At 65.5% G+C, this 22,137-nt stretch overlaps 4 protein-coding genes across 4 annotated transcripts; 2 read left to right on the top strand and 2 right to left on the bottom strand.

The window, feature by feature from the left end:
- Positions 1-109: 109 nt before the first annotated feature.
- CHLRE_10g438100v5 (uncharacterized protein) lies at positions 110-3,238 on the bottom strand. The gene is made up of 10 exons (XM_001690518.2): positions 3,101-3,238; positions 2,945-3,012; positions 2,598-2,756; positions 2,214-2,348; positions 1,902-1,993; positions 1,633-1,751; positions 1,336-1,410; positions 1,060-1,128; positions 774-814; positions 110-567 (listed from the first exon to the last, which is right to left on the bottom strand). Exons 1-10 carry the CDS (start codon positions 3,171-3,173, stop codon positions 484-486), a joined length of 915 nt encoding a protein of 304 aa, XP_001690570.1. The 5' UTR covers positions 3,174-3,238; the 3' UTR covers positions 110-483.
- A 110-nt stretch (positions 3,239-3,348) lies between these two features.
- On the top strand, positions 3,349-7,534 carry CHLRE_10g438050v5 (uncharacterized protein). Its single transcript, XM_043066754.1, has 8 exons — positions 3,349-3,739; positions 3,923-4,021; positions 4,261-4,607; positions 4,775-4,883; positions 5,068-5,174; positions 5,358-5,466; positions 5,696-6,135; positions 6,278-7,534. The coding sequence occupies exons 1-8, from the start codon at positions 3,413-3,415 to the stop codon at positions 6,456-6,458; spliced, it is 1,719 nt and encodes a 572-aa protein (XP_042920151.1). The 5' UTR covers positions 3,349-3,412; the 3' UTR covers positions 6,459-7,534.
- A 385-nt stretch (positions 7,535-7,919) lies between these two features.
- On the bottom strand, positions 7,920-11,598 carry CHLRE_10g438000v5 (uncharacterized protein). Its single transcript, XM_001690519.3, has 8 exons — positions 11,279-11,598; positions 11,036-11,114; positions 10,643-10,853; positions 10,411-10,513; positions 10,137-10,198; positions 9,871-9,980; positions 8,794-9,759; positions 7,920-8,705 (listed from the first exon to the last, which is right to left on the bottom strand). Exons 1-7 carry the CDS (start codon positions 11,482-11,484, stop codon positions 8,983-8,985), a joined length of 1,548 nt encoding a protein of 515 aa, XP_001690571.1. The 5' UTR covers positions 11,485-11,598; the 3' UTR covers positions 7,920-8,705; positions 8,794-8,982.
- Positions 11,599-11,708: 110 nt separating this feature from the next.
- Positions 11,709-22,124, top strand: CHLRE_10g437950v5 (uncharacterized protein). Its single transcript, XM_043066753.1, has 22 exons — positions 11,709-11,784; positions 12,071-12,383; positions 12,479-12,632; positions 12,977-13,088; positions 13,418-13,519; positions 13,989-14,117; positions 14,366-14,467; positions 14,702-14,842; positions 15,211-15,304; positions 15,537-15,707; positions 15,985-16,124; positions 16,419-16,651; positions 16,971-17,132; positions 17,328-17,429; positions 17,630-18,392; positions 18,607-18,707; positions 18,860-18,905; positions 19,122-19,285; positions 19,572-19,748; positions 20,034-20,135; positions 20,299-20,605; positions 20,755-22,124. Exons 2-22 carry the CDS (start codon positions 12,143-12,145, stop codon positions 21,316-21,318), a joined length of 4,107 nt encoding a protein of 1,368 aa, XP_042920150.1. The 5' UTR covers positions 11,709-11,784; positions 12,071-12,142; the 3' UTR covers positions 21,319-22,124.
- Positions 22,125-22,137: the final 13 nt, after the last annotated feature.

The raw sequence follows: 22,137 nt of genomic DNA, 5'->3' as shown, positions 1-22,137 counted from the left end.
CAATTTGCCGGCGCAGCATGGTGGCGACATGATGGGCACGCCGTACGCGTGGTGTGCCGGCGGATCGCGTTTCAGGCACGGGGGTCGGAGCCTGAGGCTCGGAGCGAGCAGCCTCTGCCTCTTACAGTTTATCCGCGCCACATGGTGCAACTTGTGGCGTCGTGCGGGCGTCACCTCTGAGCACGGTAATACCAATCACCTTGTCTGCATACGGCCTGGCCTGCTTGCCTGTTTGCCCCGTGTTTGCCCTGACGCAGCCTCCACACAAACGCCCCAGCTTATACTTATGAAACTTCCATACGCCGCCACCTGCGCCTGGAGATTACCCCAACGGCTGCAGCCCGTCACCCTCGCAAACCTTGAATCCTACACGCACTTACACTCGCCTGGGCTGCCTCCTCGCACGCCGTCTCGTAACCGCATGCGTGAAGTTCATGGAACCTTCCCTCATGCACTTCCGCTCGACAGGGCACTACCACGCCCTCACATGATGGCGCAGTTGGAGGGGATCTGGTTCTTGATGGTCAGGAAGTCGCCGATGTCGCTCATGTACAGCTTTGGGTGGACCTGTGCGGCAGGGCGTGTAGGGGTGGGGCGCCAATCGCGTGGGACGAGAGGCAGGCCGGGCGGTCGCGGTACCGTTCTCGCAGACTTGTGTGGCGTGCGATCATGCGTATTTGCGGCATGCTGCATGGTGCCATGGTCGCTAGATGGATGTAATTATGATACACAGGCGGGGGGCGCCGCCGTACGTATGGTCGTGGCTGTCGCACCTTGTTGGACTCGGCCAGGAGCTGCGCCTCGCTTGTGACCCCTGGGGTGCAGAGCGGGAATGGGCAGCGAGGGGCATGGTCAGTAGGTGAGGGCTGGGCAGCAGGGCAGACGGGTATGGAGAGAAACACAACCGGCATCCGGCGCGGCTCGCAATGCACCAGCGACTGGCATACGGCTGGGCCACATGCAGAAGCGCAATGCAGCATCCTGTGCCCGCAAAACGCCGGGTATCTGGCGCCAGAAGTGCAGCATGGAGGTGCAGCAAGCCAGCCGTACAGTGCGCACCTGAGAGCACGCAGCACGTGCCAGCGCCGTTCTGGATGCCCCACAAGATGTCGGTGTCCAGCCGGTCGCCTAAGGGGAGTTGCATTCGTGATTACTTAAGAAGTGAAGGCATAGCCAGGTAGGGGGGCGGGACCAACGGCAATACATTGGCACGCATCAGGGCAACACCTGGTCTGGGTCAGCGGCGGCGCTTTCTTCATGCCAGTCCCGACCGCATTACCGCGCCTAGAGCATAGCGCTGCATCTCTGATCTCTCCCCTTCGGCTGCCAGCTTACCGACGACGATGGTCTTGTCTCTCGCTACTTGGTGCGTGGCACACAGGTGGTCCAGGATGAAGGAAGCGGGCTTGCCTGCAGCGGAGCGGCGCGGCACGGAAGATACTGTCCAGGGTGGGTACTCGCCAAACACACCACTCGACACGAATTACCGTACATGACACGCTCTGACACGAATCACCGTACATGACACGCTCTGACGAGCAGTTGACGCTACCACAGAGCAATATCAGGCGCGTTGCCCGTACCACTGCTGCCTCTACACCAGCCCCTGCCGCTCTCAAGTCGTCCACTCACCCAGCAGCATGGGCTCGCGCTCGCTGGATCCAATCAGCGCCGCCACCATGGTGCCCGCGCCCGCCCACTCCTGAGCCTGGCTGAAGTGTCCACGCGCGTCGGTGTTGCAGGCCAGGAACCTGCGCAGTGCGCAGAGGCAGGTGTTGGCCACGCGCGGCGGGAGCTTATACTACTGCCCAGGTGAGCAGCGCATGCTATCGTAAGGGCCCGCGTCACCCACGGCCTGCTGGAGCCGGCGGCGACCCGCCCCCTGCCCGCCCGAACCTCACATGCACGAGTCATTGTTGGCGAGGCACAGCGTGGCGTACTGCAGCTTGTAGTAGCTGATGTAGCGGTCCAGGCCCACCACCACCGCGCCCACCTGCAGGCCGGAGCCAGGCACGTCAAAGTGCAACCACACCGAGGGGAGGAGGAAGCCAAACCGGATGCCTTCCTCCTGAAGGCAGCAGCATGCCCGGTGACCCACATCGCTGCCCTCCTGATTGAGGGCTGACATCCACACACGCTGCCTGCAGCACAGCATACGCGCGCTACACGCGCCGCGCACCAAACCACGCGCGCGCCACCACGCACGCACGCACCTCGGGGTCCACCTCCACGTGCGGCTCCGCCTGGCTCCAGTCCACCTCCACACCGCGGTGCGCCGGCCCGCCCACGCACTGCACCCCCACGGCCGTCAGCTCTTCCACCAGCCCCTCCTCGCCAATCACGTACGCCTGCAGCGCCCAGGCCACCGGCGGGCGCGTGGACATGTTGACATATTCAACCAGAATTTCAAAGGAGTAGCAAGCAAACAGCACAGGCTGTGTTAACATGACTGGGCCACGGCGATCGCGCGGCCATCCCATCAGAGGGCGCCATGCACAGGTCAAGACACCAGCCCCTAGCAGTACGGCACGAACACACGATAGTCCATGCCTCCGCCAAGGCGTCCCCGCAACCCTGCATCCCGACGCCGCCCGCACCTTCTTGTTGAAGCTGATGGCTTTGAGGTAGGCGGCCGCCGCGAAGGAGCTGGTGTACATCTCGGCTTGTGTGGCGTTGATGCCCATCGCAGTCAGCTTTGCGGCGTTGGTGGCGCGCGACTTGGTGGCGTTATTGGTCACGAAGAACACCTTCTTGTTCTGTGTGAGGGGCATATGACGGATGTGATTTTGAGGCTGGCAGCGAAGGGGTGCTGTGCCCACTACCGTTCACGCCCTTCCAGCGGTCCGAGGGCAAAGGCAGAGGTCCAAGCAGAGGTCATGTCCCACCCAAGACCATCCTCCGGTGACACGGCCCAGCCGCTTGTGTTACAGCGCCCTGTACTTACGTAGTAGCGCAGCAGTTCAATAAACTCCTTCGCGCCCGGAATCAGCGTACTGCCTTTCCAGAGCGTGCCTGCGCGGGGAACCATCGCACTGTGACCACCTAAGGCCAGCCCCACGCGCTGCGGCTCTGCAATTTTACTCGTGGGTCGTAAACTTGCCATCTAGGTCGAATACCCAGGCATCATATTGTTGAAAGGCCTCGAGCTTGTCGCGGTCCGTAGCTTTCTTCATTCTTCTTTGCGGACGCTGAAAAATGCAGTGTAGTAGTGCGAGTTGAATAACCTAAGAATCACCTCTTTGCACGGCTGTGTAGGCTCCCTCGAGGAAACTGGGGCGCAACCGACTTCATTGCATACGCTGGATCCTGTGTGAAACAGTGCCAAAAGGCTTGGTTGTTGCTGTTTTAGTCCACCAACAGTGCATACTGTATAGGATTAAACCAATCAGGGACAACGAGTATATGATTCTGGATGGCTGTCGCCGAAGTGCACGTCTGGCGCCTGCTGCGCCCGCTAGCCACAACACTCGCATCGAGAACCCATTATGAACTGGCTGGGAGGCTGTGGGATTCAGGAGGGCGCAGTGCGGCCATCCGTAAGCCGGCCAAACGCTCTCTTGCGTGTGCGCCAGCAGCCGACACTGGGTTTGGAGCCGTGCCGCCGCTGCCCACACGGCGGGTGGTGGTGACCGGCATGGGGCTGGTGACGCCACTGGGTGTGGGCGTGGCGGAGACGTGGCGGCGGCTGCTTGCGGGCGAGTGTGGGCTGCGGCAGCTGCAGCAGGAAGACCTGCCGGAGGTGCGGCGCGGGTGTGCGGGTGCGGGTGACACAAAGCACAGTGCTGGTGACCGCGCGCGGGTTCTATGAGGCATGGGTCAATGGGCTGATTTTGGAAAGTCACACTGTCCTTACGACCAGGACTGCGTTTGCGCACCCATCAGACGTCCTGGCGTCCTTGGCCGCGTGTTTTCCGCCCCGCAGTCCCAGCGCTCTGCGCTGTCCTCGCTGCCCTGCCGGGTGGCGGGCCTGGTCCCCGAGGAGCAGTTTCAGGAGGCAGTCCGGAGGCTGGGGCTGGCAGAGGTGCGAGGGGAGGGGGCGGTGGATAGTCAAGCCACTCCCAGCCTTTAGGGAAGGGCGGCGCAACGCACTCGTGCATCGCCACAATGGCAACGCTGTGCACACCTGTTTGGCGCCCCAAGTGCACTCGTTGCCTCAGCACGCGCCATGCCATATACTAATATACATCCATCCACCTACAGCTCATCGGCTCGAGTGCACGCCCTCTGGTCATGCAAACCCTGTCAATCCATGCCGCGCAGGAATCGCGGCGGTCCTCGCGCTTCATGCTGTTGGCACTGCTGGCGGCGGAGGAGGCACTGGCGGACGCGCGCTGGGGCCCCGGAGCCGCTGTAACAATCTCGTCCGGCGCGCAAGAGGGCCGCGGAGCCAGCGGAACGAGTAGCGGCGGTGGCAGCGGCATTGGCAATGGCGGCTGGTCGGACGCGGCTGCCCGGCGCACGGGGGTGGTGGTGGGCAACGGCATGAGCTGCACCACCGAGGTGGCGGAGGCGGGCGCGCTGGTGTGCGGCGGCAAGCAGCGCCGCGTGTCGCCGTTTTTCGTGCCGCGCATCCTGCCCAACATGGCCGCCGGCGCTATCAGCATACGGTGCGCGCGGGGAGGCGGCTTGGCCGGGGCGCGCATGACGCTTGCAACCGCGGGGTCAAGGAAATGGTGGGAGGCAACTGCCGGGCCTGGCGTATCGCTGGCGCCCTGGTGAGTCTGCGCTCGGGCAAAGCTCCAGCTGCTTGTGTCGCTGCTGGCCCGCGCTGCAGGTACGGGCTGCAGGGTCCCAACCAGGCGCCCTCCACCGCCTGCGCCACCGGCGGCCACGCGCTGGGCGACGCCTTCCGCATCATCCAGCGCGGCGAGGCGGAGGTCATGGTGGGTGCGGGCGGTGGAGGATGGACACACGCCCACAGCTCCGTGCACAGATGGAGCGTCACCGCCCGCCTCCTTGCCTCCTGTTGCCGACTTGAAATGCGCTACCTTGCCGTCCCCCATGCTGCTTGCTGCCTCTTTGCCTCCGCTCGCTGACGCCGCCGCGGATGCCCGCTTCCGCATGCAGGTGGCGGGCGCCAGCGAGGCGTGTGTTGACGCCATCAGCTTCACAGGCTTCAGCCGCCTCAAGGCGCTGTCCACCCGCTACAACGACAACCCCACACAGGCCTCCAGGTGCGCGCCCGCCTGGGTGGACAGGGCATCCTCCGTGTCGCGCATGCGTACGTGTCATTCCAGTGTTTGACTCTGCAAGGACGCGGCCCTGGAGGTTGAAAGAAGCGAGCAGCCAGCAGACCATACCTGGTGGCGCCTGACGGTGCCTTTCTGCTGCCCGTGTCATCGCCACCACGTGGACAGGCCGTTTGATGCGGACCGGGACGGCTTCGTGATGGGCGAGGGCGCGGGCGTGCTGGTGCTGGAGGAGCTGGGGCACGCCCGGGCGCGCGGCGCGACCATTTACGGCGAGGTGGGCGGTCCAGCGGACGAGCGAGACACCCCGTGCGTGTCTGGGAAGCAGCGCGGTTGGGGTCCATTGCACGCTCACCGGCAGCGTTTGCGGGGGCCAAGCCATCGCGTGTGCGCGCGTGCCGCACTAACCATTGCCCAGCTCCCCCCCCGTTCCTGCTTGAGTTTCGGAATGGGCTACCCCCGCTGCCCGCCTCCCACGCCGCCCGCCTCCTGCACGCTCTATGCAGGTCCGCGGCTACGGTCTGTCGGGCGACGGGCACCACGTGACGCACCCGCACCCGGACGGCGCTGGCGCGCTGCTGTGCATGCGGCGCGCGCTGGTGGGCTCGGGCGTGGGCCTAGACGACCTAGCCTACATCAACGCCCACGCCACCTCCACGCCCGCCGGCGACGCCATCGAGCAGGCCGCGATACGGCAGCTGCTGCTTAAGCCGCTGCATCGGAACGGAGGCGAGGCGGAACGCTCGGCGGCGCAGGCTGGGACCGAGGCGGGCGCAGGGCCAGGCAGCGGGTTGTCAGCGGCACAGGATTCGGAGCTGGGGCCGGAGGCGCGGAGGCGGCTGGCGGGTGTGGCTGTGAGCAGCACCAAGGGTGCCACGGGGCACCTGCTGGGCGCGGCGGGAGCGGTGGAGGCGGCGTTTGCGCTGCTGGCCATCAAGCACCGCAGGTGGGCGGGGTGGAGGGCCGTCAGGCTGCAGGTTTGCCATGCCTCCGTGGGGTTTGTATTATAAAGCTGTATCTCCGCAGGTTGCACACCACGGATGCACACTGACCCGTATGGTTGCGCCCATTGTTGCCTGCTTCCCCAGGGCGCCGCCCACGCTCAACCTGGCACGGCCAGACCCGGCGTTGTTGCCGGGGCTGGTGGGCATGGGCGGCATTGGCGGTGGGGGCGCAGTGGAGCTGCCGGCAAACCAGCGAGTTGCGGCCCTGAGCAATTCGTTTGGGTTTGGCGGTACCAACACAAGTCTGCTGCTGACTTCCGTATAGATACCCTTGAGCAGATGGAATGTGGTTGTTAGCGTGCTGGCCGCGCGGATCATCGCTACACTATGCACGCTCAGCGCACCAGCTATTGCAGCGGGGCGCGTAAGACAAGATCGCATGGGAAAAGTAGGCTGCGCCCAGGCCACGCCTCAAGTCTGAGGTGCTGTGGCTGGTGTTGGGGGTATAGGCTGCCGTTGGCTGAAGCAGCGCTCGTATCTTACGAAGGCAGGGGCGGCGTCAGTGGCCGAATTCCTTAAAATGGCTTCGTTCAGTTGACGAAACAGGCTGCCGCCGCTTCGTTCACCCCCAAAATTTTTCCGCGTGAGACAAGTGGGAAAAGTGGGCTGCGCCCACGCCACGTCTCAAGTGCTGAGGTGGTGTCGCTGCTACGAACCATAGGACACAGCACTGGTGAGTTATGTGCGCGTGTGTGCTAGGGGTGCTAGGTGCAGTGCGTGGGAGTGTGACAGGCCGTGATGGGAAGGCGCGGCGTGCGTTTGCACAGAGGCGGCGTGCTGTCCACGCAACCATCAGATGCCGCACTGACAGGTTGAACACGTGCGTGTGTGCTAGGGGTGCTAGGTGCGGCGCGTGAGAGTGTGACAGGTCGATGACACGTGTTACCTCCAAAACTGGCAATAGACGCTGAGGCTGACATGGTCCGCCGCTGGCAGACTGTGTGGAGGCATTCAGATGTGCTGCTGGCTGGGCTAATGGGCTCTGGCAGGTGGGTGACAGAGGCGCCGGAATACGCGCCAGACGACAGAACCAACCTGGAGACACCAGCGCCACCGGCGCCCAGCAGCACATGTGCGAAAGGGAGGGAGGGAGGAAAGGAAGGCGTAACAAACCGCTTCAAGGGAGCGGGGAGGCTATGGAAACAAAGCAAGCCACAACAGCGAGGCAGGTGCAGCTAGAATGGAGGGGCCGGGGCTGTGGGCTGCGGCTGAGAATGGAGGCGAGCTGCCTGCAGTGACTAAAGGGGGCGTGAGTGATGCTGAAGTAGCCAGCAGGTGTAAAGAAAGTAATAAACGGTATGTACGCCGGGGGGGCGGATGAGGTAAGAGCAACGCAATGGTTGCATGGCTCATCCCGGTCGTACTGCATGCGGCATGGTCGATGCGTACCGGGCTAGGCAGCCCAGGTGACACATGCATGTCACAAGGCCAACAGGCATCCTTCCCACGCAGCAAGCAAAACACAAACTAGTTCTAGGCAAGTGGTTGATACAGTGCAGAGACGTTACGGGTGCGGAGCGCACAGGACCGCATTGCGATTCCCCACACCCGTCATTTACTGGCGGCCGCAATTGGTGGGCCTTGACTAACACGGGCTGCATTGGGTGCCCACTCTGCCGTGCCTTCCTCCTGCCTCCTGATGTGGGGGGGGGGGGGAGGCTGCCGTTGGCTGAAGCTGTAATTGTGTGAGCAGTGAGCTATAGCACTGACGTGGGCACAGAAGGCACGACAATATAAATTACACCCGTCAAGTTCCCGAGCGCATAAGAACCCTCGGGGCAAGATCGCGTACAGCGATCCTCATGCAAGTCGGGAAGTCTGAACGTCGCAAGCTCTCGCAAGTACCGTAATCACGTCTGATCCCAACACTACGCCGAAGTCTAGTAGCCTGCAGTGCCCTCCACGGGTGCGACACGCCCCCACGGTGTACTAGGGCCGTCCGTGGCTCTCGCCAACGCGGCGTACCCACACGCGAACCATGTGTTAAGCTTGTACCTAGGACAGACGACCACTCAGGACGGTGTAAGAGGAATAGCGCTAACACAGGATCAGCCTATCTAGCTCCTCACACCAACGGACCTAGGCCGGACGGCTGGGGAGGACAGGATCAACCTCTCCTCCAGACTCGCACACCTATGGCACGGCACACACGCACCCCATCACCCGCCATCGCTAATCCAGAAGCCACTGCCAGCAATCCAGCTGTGCCGCTTGGGTGGCCTGTTCAGCGCAGCTGGCCATGGCGTTCCGTCCTCCACACGCGCGGTGATGAGGCGGACGTTTCAAATTCAAAGTCCGGGTGTGTCCCAGATGCCGTACGGCCCTTGCCATGCGGAGGGGCTTGAGGTTGGTTGGGTGTTCCCCGACGCCAAACTCGTCCCCCCTGAGTCCCTGACGCTCCCAGTCCCTCCATATATGCAGTATTGACTCGCTGGTCGACTGGCGGTCCGTGCTCGCCTGAGGTCGATATGGGCGGGTTTGGGCCAGCGAGCCAGCGAGCCCGATGGGTAGCCTGCAAAGACGAAGTTTCAGTGAGGCAATCATGCGGCTGATATGTCACAAGTCGTCTTGACCGCAAACTTGATATCGGTGTCACCCACCTGTCAGTGGCGCTTGCGACCGCATTCTTTGTGCCGGGTGTCTGCGCTGCTACATCGCCTGACGCCGCGCCGGCATCAGCAGCACACCAGAGGTTCGCCCCGCCGGCAGACCTGAACTGGTTTCATGCCCTTATTGTTTGAGGCGCAAGCTATGGGTACGTTGCCACGAATCGCCGACTCAGGCGGCGGTCACCTGCGCGGCCATGCGCCGCGGGCGCCGCCTCGGCCCCGCCCCGGCGGCCCGCCTCCCAGCCGTATACTGACAGCCACGCGAGAGGGGTCCCGCGCCTGGGCTGCAACTGCCGCCAACTCCTGATGCTGCGCCGACGCTTGCCCCGGTGCCGGATCGGCCGAGCCGCCCCCTTCCTGCCCGATGGTGACGGCAGCTGCCGACGGGCCATCGCCCGCGCCAGCCCCCGCACCCTCCAGGGCCAGAGCAGCAGGAGACTCCCCAGCTGCGCCTGCCGCAGATGCATCTGCGGCCCCGGCCGCAGCGCCTGAGGCCGCCGCAGGCTGGGGCGCGCCTTGCAGCTTCGCCGCGGCAGGTGGCTGGGCCTGCTGCTGGGCCTGAGACCCCCCTTGCGACTGCGATTGAGGCTCCGACCACAGGCCCCAGTTCACCCGCGACGCCGTCTGTGCTGCCGCCGCGGCTCCTCCTGCCCCAGCTGCCGGCGGCGCCGCCGCCCCGGCAAACAATCCGCCCGACGCCTGCGACGCCAGCGGCAGCGGCTGCTGCGCCTGCTGCGACTGCAATGCCAGGCCAGCCATAAGCCCACTGCCAGAGCGGCTCGCCAAGCCGCCGCCGAGGCCACTGTCACCAAGCAAGTGGCCCAGCGAAGCGGCTGGCGCGGTGCGCTGCCGCTTGGCTGCCGCTGCCGGCAGCGGCGGCGGCGCGCCTGCCAAGCCGTACTGGCTGCGCAACGTCTGTGCGCCGGCTGCTTCGCCGCCTGCTGCGCTCAGTTCAAGCTGCGACACCATATGCAGAGCAGGGACGTGAGTGCACACGGCGGGTTGTTGCAAAAGCACTGCATACAGCTACTCGGCATGTGAGCGCCTCTGCCGGGCGCGCCTGCTCACCTCCTTGAGTAGCAGCACTCGCTCGTCCCGCAGCTGCCGGAGCTCGGTCCGGGCGCCCCGCAGCTCTCCGCGCATGTCCTCCAGCTGGCGGTGCAGGCACGACACCAGCGCTGCACGTGTGTATACGTGTGTGCATGTGTGTGCAAGTTTTGGCATTTAGGGCGGGAGAATGGAGGCGTCGCAGGGTAGACGTGACCCACAGTGTATCCTATACAGCATGACACAGCAACACAATTTGGCCAAGGGCCCGAAGGCGGGTGACTCACACAGGCATTGCCGCTGCGCTTCCGGCCCCTCAATCCTCCGCATGTTGCCATGCACCGGCAGCCTGCAGGAGTGCAGGGGGCCACAAGAAAGGGTAGTTGGAAGGCGGGTCGGTACCGTGCAACTGGTAGCAAGTCTAACTTTGGGAAATGGCAGCGACTTCTCATAGCCTGCGGCAGCGATGATATGCGAGCCTCGATCGCAACTTGCTGTCCGCATGCCTTGCGTGTCCCACGCCGTGCGTGCACAAGGCAACCTGCTGCTGCCCCGCCGCACCTAACGGTCACCTCTCTGCCACCGAAGCGGCAGGGCGGCAGCATGACTGTCATGGAGGCAGGCGGCGGACAGCCAACGACGCCACCAGCAGCCTCTAAGCTCCCTACAATGTGTGCATGCAAGGCCGAGGGCCAGGTCAAGCTCTCCGTGCGTGCTGGGTGCTGGTGGCACATCATCATTCGGTTGCGCGGCCGCCTAGTGCATACCGGCAGTAGCCCCTGCAACCCCTTACCATTCCCATGTGGCACGTGCAGCTCCACGGCTGCTTTCGCAGCTGTGGTCACTGGCGCTGGCGCCGATGACGAGGGCTGCGCCTGTTGCTGCTGTTGTCGATACTGCTGCTGCTCGGCCGGAGGCACGGGCGGCGGTGCTTGCGCTGCCGTCAGTGCCTCCTGCAGCAGCTGCAGCAGCTGGCCCTGGGGTAGCACAAGACCCAGGTCCGCCTGCCGTTGTGCCGGAGCGACGTAGCAGGCACATGGGAAGGAGAGCGTTGAGGCCATATCCTCATGCACGACCAGGATGAAGCCAGCCCTAGCCAGTAACCCGCCGGCAGGACCCACCGCTGCGGGGGCGGCCATCCGCTCCTCCCCACGCGCACACACACATACATACCGGCCGCACCCACCTGCAGGTTGCTGGCCACGTCTCGCAGCGGCAGGTCTGCCGCCCACAGTGTGGTGTCAAAGCACGTGGCCGCCACGTGGCTGCAGAGGCGGGGTGCCGCGCAGGAGGGGATACAATGCCGTGTGTGAGGCAGCATGTGCCATGCCGCCCCTGCCCTCGCCTGATCATCCGCGGCCCCTTGAGCGGCGCATGCCCATGCTTCAGGCAGGGGTGCCCGCGCCCACAGTGGTTGGAGGACACTCACATGTGGGCGCCTTCGCGGAAGTGGAAGGCGGAGACGGCCCACAGGTATTCTGTGCAGCTGGCGGGGCTCCCGCGCGGCAGCGCGAAGCCCCGCGCGTCGAGCACCGGCGCCCCTTCCTCCAGGTCATTTTGAGCAGCTTCTACAGAGGTCAGCACGCGGCCCTGTTGTGAATCAGGGTGTGAGGAATTCCTGGCGCCAACGTCCATTTCGTCACGTTAGGCGCCTGGGACCCCGGTGATAGTGTGCTGAGATATTTTGTTAACGGATGTCAATGTGTAACGCTTTCCAGCTTGTTTCGCCTATGCGACGCGAGCGTGGGAAAAGGGGCCTGCTGTGCTGAGCAATTGTGCGCTGGCGTTTTGTAGCGACGGAATCCCTGTTAGCGGTTACCTCGTATCAATGTTGCATGTCAGCCGGTGCGCACTACAATTCCACAGGTGTCGAAAGGGTGTTGCGCACCAAAAGTATCGAGTGCACTCGCGCTTTCTTCGGTCTGTCCTATCCAGGTGCGGCACGCCTTCATGCTTGGAATACGCGCGACGCCTACATGCAGCGAAAATAGCATTATGCCCGCGCTGAAGACGGGCGGGGCGGGGCGGGGCAAGGGTGCAGAGAGTTGGTTCTTCCGCTGGTTCCGTCCACCAGTGCATATCCACGAGTCAGCTCTCCGCGTTGCTCTGAACTCCTGTTGTGCGCATGCTGGAGCGCTGCAGAGGTACCCGGCAAGTCCCTTGCTCAAAGACGCACAGGCCGACGTGTGCCTCGTGTCCTGGCCTACGCGCCCTTCCGCAGGCCACGCGCTTTCCCCCCAGCCCGCTTCTCGCGACCCCAGGCGCGCCATCTCCGGCAGCGACGCTCACAGCCATGAGACCGGCATCAGGAGGCAGCGGCGCCGCGGGCCCAGCCGCCCCAGCGGCCGGCGCGGCGCCGGCTGTGTCGGACGTGCCTGGGCGCTGGGTGCCCCAGCACCACCGCGACATCACGCTCGGCCGGCTTGACGGCTTCCTGGCCGCGGGGCAGTTCGCGGACGTCAACCTGCGCGCGGCCATGTGGCGCCGCCGCAGCGCCGATGCGGTCAGCCTGGAGGTGTACAGTCACCCGAAGGGTGAGCACGAGAGGCATATGGCTCCGACGAGCGAGAGTGGCGAGTGTATCTGGAAGGGAAAATGCTAGTGTGCTAGTCGTGTTGCTCGCCTGCAGATGTGCCGTACCCGCCATACGACGTAGCCATCAAGATGCCGTACCGCCCCGCGGCGGTGGGGGAGGCGTTCGGGCCGTCCTGGACCACGCACTGGTTCCGGGTGCGGGCGCGCACGCCCGCGGACTGGGAGGGCGAGGGGCCGCTCATGTTCAGGTGCGCAGGGACAGTCTGACACACACACGTGGGCGCGCGGGCGCTGGTGCGAAGGCTGCGGCAGTCAAGCATGAGCCAAGGCACCTGCCGGCACCGCGCTGTTGGTGCCGGCAATCATGCGGGTATCAGCGCGGGCTCAGGCGGGCCGACCCAACGGCGGGTGCTCGTAGCGCGGCAGCACTGCGCTTGGCCTTGCTTCCCGCGCTTTCCCACGCTACAATTTGCTTCGTCTGCAGTCTTCAGTGCATCCTGTACCGCTTTTGCAACCACCTTGATAATCCCCGTCTATCACTTCCTAAACCAATCATGAATGTAACCCCCGCCGCGCTGTTGGCGGCCTGCAGGTGGGACAGCGGCAGCGAGGCGATGCTGTACCTGGACGGCCCCACGCCGCGCCAGGGCATCACCGACCAGCGCAACGAGTACCTCCTGGCGCCCGCGGCGGTGGCGGGGCAGGTGGGCCCTGTTGGGGTCGTCGTGGCTTCGTGGCTTGCCCGGCATGGGGTTGCCCGGGCATCGACATGGAAGCGCGGGGCGTCGTCGCGAGGCAGCCGCCAAGGGTGGACAGGGCAGGGCGGGTGGCAGGCCGCGCGCGTTGCGGCTGCGCATGACGTGGGCGCGGGTGCCGCAGTGATCATGCCATCGGCCATCATCCACGCCACGATGGTACCCTCCACGCCTGCATCTGACCTGTGATTGTAACCACACGCCGCCAGGAACCCATTCCCGCCCCACAACCCTACACCCGGTGTGCCCTGTCCTACCGTGTGCCCGGCGCCCTGCAGGAGCTGGTGTTCTATGTGGAGATGGCGGCCAACGGCATGTTCGGCAACACCACGGACGGCATCCTGCCGCCCAACGAGGACCGCTACTTCACACTCAAGGCGGTGCGTGGCGGCTGCGAGTGGGAAGGAGGCTGCTGGGAGTGGGCTGCTGGGAGTGGGCGGCTGGGAGTGGGAAGGAGGCTGCTGGGAGTGGGCTGCTGGGAGTGGGCGGCTGGGAGTGCGAAGGAGGCTACTGGGAGTGGGCGGCTGGGAGTGGGAAGGAGGCGGCTGGGCGCTGTGGGCGGCCCGGGGAGGCGGGAGCGCTGCGCGGAGTGAGTAGACCCTGGGGTTCGCGCTACGCGCTTTGAGGCCGTGCCATGGCGGCGGCGGCGGCAGCCACAGCCGCTCCCATCCTCGCAGCCCCGGCGCCGTCCAGCTCCGTCGCACCTCTCTCCTCTCTGTCACATGACCGCATGTGTGTCAATAGCAGAAGGAAGTACTTACGGAACGTCTCGACGCCGTTGCGTCGATCCCGGTAGTCACGTGTGTGTGTGTGCATGTGTGTCTGTGTGTGTGTGCCCCCCCCATACAGGCTGAGCTGGCGGTGCCTGACGTGGAGGTGACGGGTCTGTACCACGACCTGCGGGCGCTGACGGGGCTGGCGCGCGAGCTGCCGGCGGGGCACGCCACCGGGGAGGCGGCGCTGTACACCGCCAATAAGGTGCGCAGCAGCTGACTGGGTTGGGTGTCCAGACATGGGCATGACTAGTCAGAAGACGCGCAACGTTTTAAACGGCGCTGCGCTTTTGTTTTGGGGGGGCGCCTGCCCCCCCCCCTTGACCGTGTGCTGCAGGTTTGGGTGCTTTCGGCCAGCATTATAATGAGCAGTCCGCGTTGGCCCGCCAGCCTTATGGCCGCTGTGTAACCTATGTCGAATCAAGTCCGCCGCCGCACTCCTGCCTGGCCCAGATCGTCAACACCTACAGGCGCGGCGACCCGCAGTCGGTGGCGGCGTGCCGGGCCCTGGCGGCGTCGGTGCTGGCGGTGCGGGACCCAGGCGACCGCATGCAGGTGCGGAGCCGGGCCGTTTTGGGGGATGCAAAGATTGGCACGGAGGAGTGTAGCGAAGTACACAGCAGGTGTAGGGGTGCGCGTACCGGGAGGGGGGCGCACGGTAGTCATCCTTCCATCCTAGGTCATCGACAACCCAGCACTGCCCCATGCATCTGGCAGGATCTGGTGTTGGGTCCGGGACACGCCTGTGACACACGCCTACCACACTTGAATGAATGTACCCGCCGCCAGGTCCACGCGGTGGGTCACTGCCACATCGACACCGCCTGGCTGTGGCCCTTCAGCGAGACGCACCGCAAGACAGCCCGCAGCTGGAGCAGCCAGCTGAGGCTGGCAGAGAGGTACCCCTGGCACGTGTTCACGGCCTCCTCGGTGCGCGCGCCTTTGGGAACAGGGAGGGGTTTGGGGGAAGGTTGGGGGTGATTTGGGCGAGGTTTGGCGGAAGGTTGCGGACGGAGGGAGTGCGGCTTGGCGTTGCAGGCGCGCTTGCATACGCGCCCACGGCTGTACTCACATACACCAGCCTGCCCACCGGTATTCAGCTTGTGTGCGCATAGACACTGGGACTGTCCCCTCTGTAACATCCGCATTCATAGACACAGTCTCTGCGCTTTTTTTCCTTGTGCTCTTTACACCAAACATACACACACGCACACACACACACACACACACACACACACACACACACACACACACACACACACACACACACACACACACACACGCGTCTTCCTCAACAGGCGCAACAGTACGAGTGGCTGCTCCAGGACTACCCGGGTCTGTTCACGGAGATTCAGGCGGCGGCGGCCCGGGGCAGCTTCGTGCCCGTGGGAGGTGCGGCGGAAGGGCGGGAGCGCGCGGCCCGGAACCTGAGAGGAGGAAAGGACAGGACCGCGCTGCTTCGGCCTGGCGGCTTGGGTGCTGCATCCGGTACTGAAGCGTGACGCCAGCACACAACCAGCCCGCTTGGCAGCCAGCACGGAGCCCTCCGTCCCGCCCCAAGCCAGCTGCCTCCCTGCCCCTCTCTCCTCCTGCTCCTGCTCCATGTGTGTGCGCGCATGCGCAGGCACGTGGGTGGAGATGGACACGAACGTGCCCAGTGGCGAGTCGCTTGTGCGGCAGTTTCTGTTCGGCCAACGCTTCTTCCAGCGCCACTTCGGCGCCCCATGCGACGTGTTCTGGCTGCCGGACACGTTCGGGTACAGCGGGCAGCTGCCGCAGATCGCGGCGGGCGCAGGTGCGGGCCCGCGGCGGCGGGCTGGCGGGGGTTGGGCAGGGTGCCGTGGGCTGGTAGGGGCCTGCGGGCTGGTGTGGGGAGGGGCGGGGCGGCGGGCTGACTGGAGCGTGGGTGGTGGTGGTGTGGTGGCGTGTCAGGGGCCGGCATGGTTGGACTTGTCGCGGCATGGCCGGGAGTTTCGGGTTTGTCCGGAATCTGCATGAGACGCGCGCGCACGTCTACCACAGAGGCGCTGTCCTGAACTTGTCTGCACCGCCTCACCGTTGTGCCCTCCCAGGCATTCGCTACTTCCTGACCCAGAAGCTCAGCTGGAACAACATCAACGCCTTCCCGCACACCACCTTCTACTGGGCGGGCTTGGACGGCGCAAGCCGCCTGCTGACGCACTTCCCGCCCGCCAACACCTACAACGCCCAGGTGCCCCGCCCCTAGCTGCTTGCCCACAGCTGCTGGCCCCTAGCTGCTGCCCCTAGCTACCGCCCCTAGCTGCTTGCCCACAGCTGCTGCCCCTAGCTGCCGCCCCTAGCTGCCGCCCCCGACCCCTCTTACACGCAACACACATGAACACCTACAGCGCTGGCAGGACCTGCTGTTGCAGTGGCTGCAACCACGCTCGTACCCGCTTGCCTTGCACCACCTCTTGCCTTGCACCCGCTTGCACCCCACCACCACCACCACCACCACCACCACCACCTCCCCAACCCCATACAGGCCGACGCCAAGGACCTGTTAGCCACCGCCACCGGCTCCAAGGACAAGGACCGCGCGCCGCTGGCCTACATGCTGTTCGGCAACGGCGACGGCGGCGGCGGCCCCACAGTGGACATGTGCGAGAGCCTGGCGCGCCTGGGCGGCTGCCGCGGCGTGGCGGGCTCGTTCGACGTGACGGCGCCGGGCGACTTCTTCCGGCGGCTGGAGGGCGCCAGCCAGGACCTGCTGACGTGGTGAGACCACCAGACCAGACCAGGCGACGGCTGCGGACGTGAATGCGTGTATTTGTGTATGTGTATGTGTGTGTGCGTGTGGTGTGCGTGCTTGTTAATGAATCACAAAAGAAAGGTTTGTTGCGGCAGCACACTCGAGGAGTCGAGGCGGTCCGTGGTGGAGCCGGGGGGCAAATGGCGCACGGGCGGCATGGGGCCGGGCCGATGCGGCGGCACGTGACGCCGCATGGCTACCATGTGACGTGCAACCTGTGACACGAGCCCGGTCGCTGTCGCCCACCACCACCTCCGCCTCTGCCTCCACTTCTTCCGCCGCCAGGCGTGGCGAGCTGTACTTTGAGCTGCACCGCGGCACCTACACCACCCACGCCGCCAACAAGAACGACAACCGCACCTGTGAGCTGCTGCTGCGAGAGGCGGAGGCGGCGGGTGCGCTGGCGGAAGCGATGCTGGGCGATGTTGGCGGCTACTGCTACCCCCGGTGAGTGCGGCTTGGCCGGAGAGGACGCCTTGCACAGATAACGAAACTAGCTGCAAAGTATATCAGCGCACGCCTGTCACCCCTGCGTGCTTGCCCGGCTATGCAGCCCAGACAAGGCGACCTGAGGCATGGCACTGCCCTCTGCTACTCCCGCTTCCACCACGCCTCGTCGCCCACGCCGCACGCACCCCGCAGGGCCGAGCTGGAGTCCATCTGGAAGGACGTACTGCTGTACCAGTTCCACGACGTACTGCCCGGCAGCTCCATCGGCCGCGTGTACGACGTCACAAAGACGCGGTGAGCACGGCGTGTGTGCACAGGAGCGCCTGTGTGCGTGTGTATGTTAGCAAAGCAAATAAATTGTGGGGGAAGGCCGCCGGGCCGCGGCAGGACGTGAACGTGCGGGTGCGGTGCAGGCTGTCGTGCGTGTGGCGCAGGTTGCAGGACGCCGCGCCGCTGAAGCCTGGGGCTGTCCGCGGCCGTGTCTCTGGCCGCAGGTACCCGCAGATGAAGATGCAGCTGCGCAAGATCCGAGACGCCGCGCTGGGTGCGCTCATTGCCGCCGCCGCCGCGCCGCAAAGCGCCGCGGCCGCCGCCGCCAACTCGGCTGCTGTTGCTGCCGCTGTTGGCACTGGCAGCCACCTCATTTCTCTGGAGGAGGTGGTGGGAGCGCGCCCACTTCTGCAGCCCCCCGCGGCCGCGGCCGCGGCCGCCGCGGATGCTGCTGGCGCCGGCGAGCCGGTGGCGTGGGTGTTCAACAGTCTGGCGGTCCCGCGCACCGAGCTGGTCAGCCTGCCGGTCGCCAGCTTGCCGCCGGACCTGAGGCAGAGGCTGGCGGAGGGCGCCTGGCGGCCCGCGGTGCTGGGGCAGGGCCCGCAGGAGGGCGCGGCGGCAGGCGCGGCCCTGGAGGTGCCGGCGGCCAGCGGCCCGGGCGGCGCGGCGCAGGTGGTGCTGGCGGTGGTGGAGGTGCCGCCGCTTACCCTGACGCCGCTGACGGCGGCAGACCTGGCGGCGGGCATCAAGCGCAGGGCCTGCAGCAGCAGCAGCAGCACGGCAACTGTCAACGGCGGTATCAGCGACAGCAGCAACAGCAGCGAGGGTGTGGGTTATGACGGCGGCTGCCGACTGGTGCGAATGACGGCGTCGCAGGCGGGGTTGCGCGGGCGGCGGGCGGCGGCGGCGGCGGAGGCCACCAGCCGGCGCCTGGGTGTGGCGGTGGCGGCGGAGGACGCGGCGGTGTACTTGCTCATGAACAAGATGGTGAGGGCGCTGTCCGCGAGCGCAATGTGTAGCTATTGAGGATATTGGTGGACGAGGACCAACAGGGTACGGTACCGCACGTGGGGAGCGAGGCCTGAGGGCGGACAGGGTGTTCGGGTTGCGGCCCAGAAGCAGGCACACGCACGTTCTCATCCGGTCTGCTCCGGCCTCCACTGCCCTGCTCCCTGCTTGTGTCCCTGCTCCCCTCCTTTAGGTCCGGGCCTACTTCGACGACGCGGGCCGGCTGCTGAGTCTGTACGACCCCGCCTGGCGCCGGGAGTTGGTGCCGGAGGGGCAGCCGGGCAACGTGTTCAGGTGAGGCACACGGGTGGCTGGCCTAGCGGCGGCCGGCAACTTCTCCGTACCGATTTGACAACGAGAGGGGTCGAACCACGGAAACGGAGTGTGCATGGCCCTGCCCCGCATGGCTGGCCACATGCACGTTGCCCTCGCCCCGCGCCCCACAGGCTGTACGAGGACATCCCGCTGTTCTGGGACGCCTGGGACATCGAGGTGCGCCCATGCTGTTGTTGCCGCTGCTGCCGCGAGCACCTGGGCCGGCCACATTCGCTGCCGCTCACACTGCCCTTCCTGCTTTGTGCGTGCACCACACCTCGCGAACTGCGCACTCGCCCTGCCCCAAGCACCACACACGCGTGTGTGTCCGCCGCTGCGGCTGCCGATGCTGCTGCTCGTGTGACCACCTCGTGTGTGTGCGTGTGCGGTCAGGTGTATCACCTGGAGAAGGGCTGCCTGGCGGGCGAGGGCCAGCCGCCGCCCTCGGTGCACATCATCGAGTCCACGCCCTCGCGCGTGCGGCTGGGCCTCAGCATGCAGATCACCGCCGCCTCCTCGCTGCAGCAGGTGGTCAGCCTCAACTGCTGCTCGCCCAGGTCCGTGCCCCGGGGGTGTTGGTGGGGTGGTTGCTTTCACCATTCCCAGTAAAAAGGGGAGGAAGGGGCTGCAGATGGGGAAGGGGCTGCAGATGGGGAGGTGGGAAAGGGGGCAGGGAAAGCGGCAAGGAGAAGAAGTCGGTATTCATTTCAGTGGAGGTACGCAACAACGCGCCCGAAGCTTTTGCCGCTCCGTTGCACCTGTGGATCCGCCCTCGTTCCGTATGACATCCATCGTCGATCTCACCGCCATCCACACCACCACACCCGCCCACCACCCCACCAGGCTGGAGTTCCACACCGAGGTGGTGTGGGCGGAGAACCGCACCGCCCTCAAGGTGGAGTTCCCGACCACACTGGACGCGCCCGCCGCCGCCTACGAGGTGCAGTTCGGCGCCGTGGAGCGGCCCACACACACCAACACCTCCTGGGACTGGGCGCGATTCGAAGTGTGCGCGCACAAGTAAGAGCGGCGGACAACGCGCTGCGCTGGCATTAGCTCTGTGCACCTGTTTGCGTCATGTCGCCGTGGGATGCACCCCACGGGCGCACCCATCGCCTGCCAGCTCGACCTGCTGCCGTAGCGTGATTCGGAGCATGCCACACACGCTGCCCTGCCCTGCCCTGCCCTGCCCTGAGCTGCCCTGTCCTGCCCTGACCTGCCCTGACCTGACCTGCCCTGACCTGCCCTGACCTGAGCTGACCTGACCTGACCTGACCTGACATGCGCTGCCCGGCGGCCCGCCAGGTGGGCGGACCTGTCGGAGCCGGGCTACGGGCTGGCGCTGCTGAACGACTGCAAGTACGGCCACGCGGTGCACGGCCACGTCATGAGGCTCACACTGCTCAGGTGAGCCGCCACCAGGCGGTGGGCGGTGGGCGGTGGGCGGTAGGCGGTGGCGGCTGCAGGTTCAGGTGTGGGTGCGTGTGTATGAAGCTGTCCGTCTGACTACGGTATGCCTGGTCTCACCGCTGTGATGTCCTGAGCGCATGCCTCCCTGCTGCTCCCGCAGGTCGCCCAAGGCGCCCGACGCCAACACGGACATGGGCACACACGCGCTGCGTTACGGCCTGCTGCCGCACGCCGGCTCCTGGCAGCAGGCGGGCGTGGCCGCGCACGGCTGGGCCTTCAACGCGCCCCTGCGCCTGATGCAGGCGCCGCCGCAACAGCAGCTGGCGGCGGCATCCGCCGCTGCCGCCGTCTCGGCCCTCAGCCTGGCACAAGCCGCGCCGGCTGCAGGGGCAGCGGCTGCTGGCGCCGTCGACTTCTGCCACGCCAGGCCGCGCCTGGCCTTCAGCCCCGAGCAACCCATGTTCCAGGTGCGTATGGCTGCATCTCCGAGCAGCGTGAGGGTGGCTCGCAGGGCACGTGCGGGTACCGACACGCATACTGTGGCCTGTCCCGCACTCTCGCATGCCCACCTCTTACTACCACGCAATTGGCGCCCCGTGCACATGCACGATTGCAGGTGGTGAACGCGCAGCAGAACCCGCTGCAGCCCGCCTCGCCGCACCACCCCGACGCCACGTCCAGTGGCGTGTGGCAGCCGCCGCTCATCCTAGACACCGTCAAACTCGCAGAACCGCCGCTGCAGCACACCAGCACCGCGCCCGCCGCCGCTGCCGCCGCCGCTGCCTCCGTGCCGGTGCTGTCAGCGCTCTGCCCGGACGGCCTTGCGGCGCCCGCCACCAGTGCAAGTGCCGAGCAGCTGCTGATGCCGGAGGTGGGGGCGAAGCTGAAGGAGGGCGCTACGGAGGTGGTGCTGCGCCTGTACGAGCCGCACGGCGCCCGCGGCGTGGCCCGCATTGAGTGGCCGGACTGGCTGCCGGTGGCGGGTGGCATGCTGTGCGACCTACTGGAGCAGGAGCTGGGGCCGGAGCAGAGGCAGGCGCAGGGGCAGCGTGATGGGCAGGAGGAGGAGGGGCTGCGGGTGGTTCTGGGGTTGTCGCAGGGTGGTGGGGCGGGTGGGTACGTGGAGGTGCCGTTCAAGCCGTTCCAGATCATCTCCATTAAGCTGATCCTGCAGGTGTAAAAGGTTTGCGGGATCTGCGAGCAGGGGGTGCGGGTGGAAGTGTTGGGACACGCGGTGGCGTGGCATGGGTGTGTGGCTTGTGGAGATGTCGGAGCACCTGACGAGACGCCGCAGGCTTGCCGGCCCTTGGAGTTGGTGCGCATGGCGAGTTGGTTGTCGAGCAGGGTAGCTGATAGCATGTGATACATGCATGCATGGGCACGAGTCACACATCACAGGGCAACATGAGTGTGATTATGAAGTGAATCCATCGTGTGGACTGCACCGGGAGATGAGGTAGACGCTTGCGGCCTCAGACATACAGTATGTTGTCGAGCTGTCATTTGCGACCGCGTGCAAGTACGTGACTGCGCACATGAGGTGTGGCACATGGATTAACCTCTGCTCCACAGGAGAGGTGGAATTGTGTGGAAGTGCTCACCTGTTTTACGCCAGGGGAGGGGCCCAAGGAGTCCATCCGTCTCCGAGCCTCCGAGGGTTATGAGGAACAAGGCAGTGGCCCTGGCCGGGTCATCCGTATATCAAAGCGCCCATGCGAGGATGTGTGACCATGCACGTGATGATCTGATGGACAAGGCAAGTAGGTACTTGGCCTACGCGGTTGGAGAGGTCGCGAGAGGTACGTTGCAGACCTTGCAGTGCAGGGCCCCTCTGCTCTTGCTTGTACTAGGGATTTACCTGGATTTAACGTTGCAGTGCAGGGCCCGCTGCAGGGGTGATCCAGGGCTCAGTCCCCATGTGCCTCGGTCCCACAAGGCCAAAACTCCTCACACGTACGACCGTGCGTACGACGCCCAGTCACGGAGCACGTCTCCACAT

The sequence above is a fragment of the Chlamydomonas reinhardtii genome, chromosome 10 (assembly GCF_000002595.2).
Source record: "Chlamydomonas reinhardtii strain CC-503 cw92 mt+ chromosome 10, whole genome shotgun sequence".
In the NCBI taxonomy this organism is placed as follows: Eukaryota; Viridiplantae; Chlorophyta; class Chlorophyceae; order Chlamydomonadales; family Chlamydomonadaceae; genus Chlamydomonas; species Chlamydomonas reinhardtii.
Note: the sequence above shows the minus strand (reverse complement) of the source record. Positions and strands in the feature narration are given on the sequence as shown.